This window comes from Hyla sarda, chromosome 4 (genome assembly GCF_029499605.1).
Source record: "Hyla sarda isolate aHylSar1 chromosome 4, aHylSar1.hap1, whole genome shotgun sequence".
Classification (NCBI taxonomy): domain Eukaryota; kingdom Metazoa; phylum Chordata; class Amphibia; order Anura; family Hylidae; genus Hyla; species Hyla sarda.
Genome location: NC_079192.1, coordinates 6,984,889 through 6,994,014, shown reverse-complemented (window position 1 = coordinate 6,994,014; position 9,126 = coordinate 6,984,889). Strand labels below are relative to the sequence as shown.

At 40.5% G+C, this 9,126-nt stretch overlaps 1 protein-coding gene across 1 annotated transcript; it reads right to left on the bottom strand.

Annotated features, from left to right (window-relative positions):
• Positions 1–7,680: 7,680 nt before the first annotated feature.
• On the bottom strand, positions 7,681–8,613 carry LOC130367178 (olfactory receptor 11L1-like). The gene has a single exon (XM_056569581.1). It carries the CDS (start codon positions 8,611–8,613, stop codon positions 7,681–7,683), a length of 933 nt encoding a protein of 310 aa, XP_056425556.1.
• Between the last annotated feature and the right edge of the window lie 513 nt (positions 8,614–9,126).

Below are 9,126 nucleotides of genomic sequence, written 5' to 3'. Positions count from 1 at the left end.
TTTCAGTCCTGTGAATAAGGTATTATAAGTTAGAGAAATCCTTTAAATATAGAAGCATATAGGGAATCCAATTATCCAGGACAATCCATGAATAAATGTGGACATAAATCAGACCCATAAAAAGCGTTCCACAATGGTAACTTTGACTCATGTGCAGGACAACCCCTTTTTTTTCGTCCTCAAAAACTGTTATTTTGTCAGTATGTCAGTCAGTATTTATTTATTTTTTTAAATAAAGTTTATTCACGGAAAGAAACAAGTAGCATATATAATGCAAATAACAAGCATGAGAACAGTAACCAGTACAAAGTACATAAAGCGGTATACAGAAATAAGAAACAATACAGTGACTATGGATACATAGAACACCTTCAATAATAGAAAGAAAGTAATCAGTCCTGTGCAGACTTCTAGGCAATGCTCAGGTGTGGGTATTCACCAATCCCACTGCGCAAATACTTGTATATAAGACTGTGAGCTATGCAGCGTTTACTTATACATTAGACATTTAGACACTCACTGTTAGATGTGAAAATTCATAGCTGTAAAATTCAAAGCTTGCCGATGTTACATTAGGCATACAACTGTCCCAGCAGAGATCTCAAACACATTAATCGGGTCTGATGCGATGTTTCGGGGGAATGCCCCCTTACTCATGCGTACTAGAGCCTGAGATTACAGGGTATTTTAAGCAGAGTGCACACCTGTAAATAATTAAGAAATGTACTTATGCGGTATGCACTGATAAGGGCAGAAAAATGCGCAACAATACGCAGAAAAAATCTGTATTTTTGTAAAACACCACCAGGTGAGTTATATTGTTTGGACTTTCACAGTATGTAGGCCCTTGACAGATTAACAAGATAACAGGTACAAAATGGTACACTACTTGGATGTAGGTATGCGGTATGCACTGATGATGGCAGAAAAATGCGCAACAATACGCAGAAAAAAAAATCAGTATTTTTGTAAAACACCAGCCGGTGAGTTTTATTGTTTGGACTTTCACAGTATGTAGGCCCTTAACAGATTAACAGGTACAAAATGGTACACTACTAGAATGTACGTATGCGGTATACACTGATGAGGGCAGAAAAATGCGCAACAATACGCCGAAAAAATCTGTATTTTTGTAAAACACCAGCAGGTGATTACTTTTGCCAGGACTTTTCATGTATCTAGACTTGTTACAGATACAGAATAGTAGACTGCTTTGATGTAGGTATGTGGTATGCATGTATGAGGGCAGACAAATGCACTACAGTCCGCTGAAAAAACGTATTTGTGAACAGCAGCAGGACCCAACAGTGCAGCACCACAAAAACAAAACAAAAAAAACAAAAACAGGTATTAAACCCTAAATTGCACTTAGTGTTAGGAATGGTGTGCACTGGTTTTTATACAGTCTACACACAATTCTGAGCAGCAGATGATTTGTGGAGCAAAAAAAGCACAGAATTGCGCTGAAAAATAAGGTGATGAGATGGTTGATAAAGTTGAGGCAGCTTGGAGATCTGTATGAGGCAGCTGACAGCTATCTGCCCCTCTCTGCTGCAATGCTCAATAATGTGAATAGGAGGTTTATATACCGTAAGATCCTTCTCAGTGAGAACAACAAAGCACTCTGCACTCCTGCCTTTCCCTAATGCTGATGTGACTAGCAGTTGCAGTGTAACGCTGTGGTATGAGCTATTCACACACACGCAGTCCTGTCCTCTCTTTCTGAGTGCATGGACGAAATCAAGAGAACCAAGATGGCTGCCGATTATATAGGGCTGTGACATCACAGGGGTCAATAAATGCTGATAGGCTGCATCTCGCATGTGATTCATGGTCAGCCCCCCTACCTTCATTCCCGCCGCTGTTTCCTGCCCTCCCATAATCCCCTGCCCCATGTACTGACACGCGGATCCGCCATTTTAGGTCTCCTTTAGCCAGGAACGCTGTAAAACGGAATTTAATGAAGCAATTCGCAGCGATATTCACATTCGTTGCAAATCGAATATTTCATGAAATTCGTAATGAATTCGGGTTCGTCAGCTTCGATTCGCTCATCTCTAGTTGCTGGTCGAGACACGACCGCTAGCTAAAAACTCAGGGGTTCTGACATCATTTTTAATACCCCGAAACACGTTTGGTGAAAGATTGCTGCAGCTATTGTTTTGTTTTATGACCCTTATCCACACAATGCGTTACTGCACCGGATGTTTAACCTGATAACGAGCATGCACGTCTATGCTCGTCCAATGGCCGTTACCGGGGTATGACGCGGGCTCCTCACTCGAGCCCGCATCATAACGGCCGGCCCCTAGCTGATTCTTGTAGCTGGGGGCCGGCGTTAATAGCCGACATGCGGCGATCGCCGAGGCCGGCTATTAACCCCTTAGATCGCCACTGTCAAAGTTGACAGCGGCGTCTAAAGGTGCCTGTATCCCATCCCTGGTGGTCCAGTGGTGATCCACTACTGAGGTAGCCTGAGGGCATACCTCTCCTGCTGAGGCGGCTCCGGGGCTCTGAATGATACAGCCTGGCAGGGCCAGGCTTTATCAATTGAGCGCAGAGCACACAGATCATTGTGGTTTTATGAAACCACAATGATCTGTATGAGGAATCTAATGATTCCTCCTAAAAGTCCCCTAAGGAGACTAAAAGTGTAAAAAAAAAAAGTTTAAAAACACACACATTAACCCCTTCCTTATTAAAAGTTTAAATCACCCCCCTTTTCCCAAATTCCATATTAAAAATATGTAACCATAATAAAAATACACATATGTGGTATCACCGTGTGTGTAAATGTCCGAACTATAAAAATATATCATTAATTAAACCGCACAATTAATGGCGTACACGCAAAAAAAATTCCAAAGTCCAAAATAGCGTATTTTTGGTCACTTTTCATACCATAAAAAAAGGAATAAAAGCGATCAAGAAGTTCGATCAAAATAAAAATCGTACCGATTAAAACTTCAGATCACGACGCAAAAAATTAGCCCTCAAACCACCCTTTACGTGGAAAAATAAATAAGTCATAGGGGTCAGAAGAGGACAATTTTAAATGTATAAATTTTCGTGCATGTTGTTATGATTTTTTCCAGAAATACGACGAAATCAAACCTATATAAGTAGGGGATCATTTTAATCGTATGGACCTACAGAATAAAGATAAAGTGTCATTTTTACTGAAAAATGTACAGCGTAGAAACAGAAGCTCCCAAAATTTACAAAATGGTGTTTTTTCTTCAATTTTGTCACACAATAATTTTTTTTCCGTTTCGCCGTAAATGTTTGTGTAAAATGACTAATGTCATTACAAAGTAGAATTGGTGGCACAAAAAAATAAGCCATCATATGGATTTTTTGGTGCAAAATTGAAAGGGTTATGAAGGAGGAAAAAAAACGAAAGTGTAAAAACAGAAACATGCATGGTCCTTAAGGGGTTAATATCTTTATTCTGGATGCAGAAGTGTTAACCACCTTCATCACCGGTCTCATTTGAGTTCCGGACTATGGCAAAATAATCCCATCACCAAGGTCTGTTGCCATCGGACACCACCACCGCTAGCTACAAGTCATACCATCTGACGGAATGACCAGTCTCGGTCAGCTGACCTGCAATCACCTGACTACCGACACCGGAAGCTCACTAGCGGGCAGCCGCGAGGAACATCGGCTACCTGTTAACATCAACCAGAGCTTCAGTGAAGGACCCGCAGCCCCGGCGTGGAGCGGTGAGTGGCACATAGTGCCAAAAAAGGTTGTTTTCCATTTGAGACTTGTCACCTTTCCATCAAATAGCGAGTGAAACTGTGGAAATAGTGGGAATTGCATATGCTATCATCCATTTGTTGCTACTTATGGAACTGCATATCCTGATACATAGATCTTGAGACATAGAACTGTATATCTCTACACCCCTATAGAATCCAGTTGGAACTTACTTTATAGGTGGATCCATTTGTCAAAGATCTTTTTGCATTTGGGTGGACATTATTTTCACTTTTCAGGTGGACATTTTTATTACAGGTGGACATTATTTCCCCTTGTAGATGGATACCCCGCATTATTTAAAATGTATTGAAAATGTATTGTCACTATATGATCTTTGTAACTGTGTTTTGGGTTACTTATTAGTTTGTTTATTTTAAACCGCAAGGGCCCTGCAAAGTAATTTTTTAATATTTCATTTAAGTGATAATTTAAATTTGTACTCATGTGACTACATTGTGATTTAGGAGAGAAATAAATATTCCCCTTTTTACATTTATATTTACATCTATACTTGCATTGATTTCCATCACATACCCCGTGTGGGTAGAACACTGAGGACTGTGACTATCTATTGATTTTTATTGTATTTTTCCCTCTTTTTGGGTGAGAGGGTCAGTTAACCCCCTGTTGTGTGTATTGTGAGCTCTACTCTCTTTTTATATATTTTCATTCTTCATTTGCACGGCCCACTGCTTCAAAAATCTGTCAAACACCAGTAGAGTTTAAATGCTCACTGAACCCCTTATTCCTTGAGGGGTATAGTTTCCAAAATTGGCCCACGTGTGGTGGATCCACTGTTCTGGTACCCTTGGGGCTTTGTAAATGCACATGGTCCCCGACTTAAATTCCATCCAAATTCTCTAACCAAAAGCCCAATGGCGCTCCTCTTATAAGCCCTGTTGTCTTCCCGCAGGTCACTTTACGTCCACATATTTCCATACTCAGAAGAAATGGGTTTACACATTTTAGGGGCCTTTTTGTCATATTACCCCTTGCGAAAATGAAAAAGTTGGGGTAACATTAGCATTTTAGAGAAAAAAATCATATTTTTTTATTTTCATGTCCAAATTTTACGAAAATTCATCAAACACCTGTGAGATGTTAAGGCTCTCTATATCCCTTTCTAAGTTCCCTGAGGGGTGTAGTTTCCAAAATAGCCGCGATCCCGCATCATATCGCGTCATCAACGGCCGGGACCCGCGGCTAATATCACACATCGCCGATCGCGGCGATGTGCGGTATTAACCCGTTAGAAGCGGCGGTCAAAGCTGACCGCCGCTTCTAAAGCGAAAGTGACCCGGCTGCTCAGTCGGGCTGTTTGGGACCGCCGCGGTGAAATCGCGGCCTCCCGAACAGCTGAACGGACACCGGGAGGGCCCTTACCTGCCTCCTCGGTGTCCGATCGGCGAATGACTGCTCCGTGCCTGAGATCCAGGCAGGAGCAGTCAAGCGCCGATAACACTGATCACAGGCATGTTAATACACGCCTGTGATCTGTGTAAAAGATCAGTGTGTGCAGTGTTATAGGTCCCTATTATTAGGGACCTATAACACTGCAAAAAAATGTAAAAAAATGAGTGTTAAGGTCATTTAACCACTTCCCTAATAAAAGTTTGAATCACCCCCCTTTTCCCATAAAAAAAATAAAACAGTGTAAAAAAATAAAATAAACATATGTGGTATCACCGCGTGCTTAAATGTCCGAACTATAAAAATATTTCATTAATTAAACCGTACGGTCAATGGCGTACGCGCAAAAAAATTCCAAAGTCAAAAAAAGCGCATTTTTTGTCACTTTTTATACCATTAAAAATGAATAAAAAGTGATCAAAAAGTCTAATCAAAACAAAAATCATACCGATAAAAACTTCAGATCACGGCGCAAAAGATGAGTCCTCATACCGCCCTGTACGTGGAAAAATAAAAAAGTTATAGGGGTCAGAAGATGACATTTTTAAACATATACATTTTCCTGCATGTAGTTATGATTTTTTCCAGAAGTGCGACAAAATTAAACCTATATAAGTAGGGTATCATTTTAACCATATGGGCCTACAGAATAATGATAAGGTGTAATTTTTACAGAAATATGCACTGCGTAGAAACGGAAGCCCCCAAAAGTTACAAAATGGCATTTTTTCTTCGATTTTGTCGCACAATGATTTTTTTTCCGTTTCGCCGTGCATTTTTGGGTAAAATGACTAATGTCACTGCAAAGTAGAATTGGCGACGCAAAAAATAAGCCATAATATGGATTTTTAGGTGGAAAATTGAAAGGGTTATGATTTTTAAAAGGTAAGGAGGAAAAAACGAAAGTGCAAAAACGGAAAAACCCTGAGTCCTTAAGGGGTTAAAGAACACATATTATATATGTGAAGCAAAATATGATTTATTTGGCATGTCCATTTTCCTTCCACCACTATCTTAAAGTAGAATATATCACGAAAAAACACTCTTGTAATCAGAATAAATAATAGCATCTCAGAGTTATTAAAGGGGTACTCTGGTGGAAAACATGTTTTTTTTTTTTTTTTTTTAATCAATTGGTGCCAGAAAGTTAAATAGATTTGGAAGTATGTAGTGTGTGGTGCTTGTAAAAAGTGTGCAACAGTAATAGAAAAAAGAAAGCAGCGGCCCCCCCAAAAAAGGGGTGGCGCACGCAGCTCCCTGAAGCCCTAATAGGACCCGGGGTAAGGGATCAGACCCTAATAGTACCCTGGGGGACCTATTAGGGGGTCAGGAAAAAAAAAAAAAAAAGCTGCGGCCCAAAAAAAAACCGGATGACGCATGCAGCTCCCTGAAACTCTAATAGGACCCGGGGTCAGGGATCAGACCCGAATAGGACCCTTGTGGACCTATTAGGGGGTCGGGGGGGGGGACTTTTTTGTTTTACATTTTTTTTACTTTTTTTTAACTCTTTTAACTTTATTAACTCCTACCTGTCCCTGCAATCCGCTGTCCCTATTCTAAGGCTGGTTAGGGGGCTCCGGAGCTCCGAGGGGGGATCCACGGTCTTCTCCTCACTGCTGCACCCGCTGACTGAACACAGAGAGCGGGTGCAGCAGCAGGAAGGGACCGTTAACCCCTCCTCTGCCGCACTGCTATTGGCTGGACGATCGCCAGCCAATAGTAGCGTTGCTGGGGAGGTGACAGTATTGTCACCTCTCCCCAGCAACGGCAGGTGATGGGCGGTGTATCGAACACCGCCGATCACCATCTAGTTCTGGGTCATCGGGTCACCACTGACCCGAATGACCGGAATCACCGCAGGTCGCCCGCGCGATTTTGCGGATTTTGGGACCCCCTCGGCGTTTGCCTGGGACCCCTGCTGAACGATTTCAGCAGGCGTCCGGTTTCGCAACCCGCCCGGCGCGCAGCGGGATGCGAAATTCGCCAGGACGTATGAGTACGTGCCTGTTCCTTAAGACCCAAGGCGCAGGGAAGTACTCATACGTGCTGGGCCTTAAGGGGTTAAGGTCAAAATGGGCTGTGTCCTTAAGGGTTTAAATAAGTTTGACATTTTTTTAAATTTATACATAAACACAAAAAAATGTATTTAAATATGGGTAATATTTTAATCGTATTGAGCCGTAGGAGAAAGAAAACATGTCATTTATACCATAAAGTGCACTGCGTAAAAAAAAAGAAACCCCCCAAAAGTAACAAAATTTTGTTTACTTTTCCAATTTCTTCCAAAATATAATATTGTTTCTGTTTCACTGTGAATTTTATGGAAAAAAATGGCAGTAAAAAAGTACAATTGGATGATAAAAAAAACAAGCCCCCATATGGGCCTGTGGATAAAAAAAAACATTATGATTTTTAGAAGGCGAGGTGGGAAAATGAAAACACAAAAATGTAAATTGGCTCTGATCTTAAGGGAATAACATTATTGAAGAACTGATTGATATTTTACCAGATCACCCGCTTATGAAGTGTTTTCTGTATGGCTTTTCTAATGTCTTTATTCCCCAGACTGTATATAATGGGGTTGACCAAAGGAGTAAATACAGTATATAACAAGGAGAGGATTTTGCTCACAGTGAATGTTTTTTTCGTTGGGACAATGTATACGCTGAACATCGTCCAGTAGACTATGGAGACCACAATGAGGTGGGAGCTACAGGTGGAGAAGGCTTTCTGTCTACCAGTATTGGTTGGAATTCTTAAGATTTGTCGAACAATATAAATATAAGACATTACATTGATGATGGTTGGAATTATCACAAGTAGTACACCTATGATATAAATCTCTATATGGATAATAAAGGTGTCAGAACAGGCAAGGTCTAGTAAAGGAACCATATCACAGAATAAATGGTCAATGATATTTGGGCCACAGAAATTTTGCTTTGCTGTTTTGATAATGTAAATCAAAATAATAGAAAATCCAAGAAGCCAACATAGTATAGACAGTGTCCTACAATGTCCACTTGTCATGATAGAGGAGTAACGGAGAGGATTACAGATGGCCACATATCTGTCATAAGACATCAAAGAGAGGAGAAGACATTCAAATGATTCTGAAGCAGAGAACAGATACAACTGAGTCATACAACCAATAAAAGTCATGGTCCCCCCATTATTCAGTAGGATGTGGAGCAAGTTGGGGACAATATCGGTGATAACCAAAATGTCACTGATGGACAGATGTGAGATGAAGAAGTACATTGGGGTGTGGAGGTTCTTGCTGGTGGACACCAGGGTGATGATCAGGAGATTCTCACATATTGTCAGACAATAAACCACAAGTAGAAAAAGGAACAAAAAAATTCTTACATTTTTGCTGACTTGAAATCCTAAGAGGAAAAACTCAGAGACCTCGGTCAGATTATCCTTCTGCATATATAACAAAGAGTAGTTATGCTGTAATAAATCATAACAGTAACATTTTTAATAATCACAAAGAAATTAAGAATCAAAACCTCTTTCCCCCAAATAACATACATTGTACATCATCCGTGGCTGGTAGTTGCCTCAGATGTCATTCTTGTACATTATTGCTCATGGTGTTGGCACAACAGCCAGTTTGTCTCTTTAGACTGGACCTGAAAGGTAAATAAAGGCTTCTACCCATCTCTGACAAACCATATTCTTCAGGGCAATTATGTTTTGCATAAATATCAGTGTGCCAACTGATTTATGTCTACTGTGATTTAATCTGCCTCTTCGCAGTATAATATATTCCCCCCATAATGTATTCAGTCACCAGCATTTTGACTCCCTTGAACTGCAGAAGACCCCTTCTATTAGTTTTAACTGTGTGAATTCGGGTAGAAAACAGACATGGTGCACATCTACAATCTTGTATAATGATCTGATTGCTTCTCAGCATAATATCAAAAACTAACAGGTTGT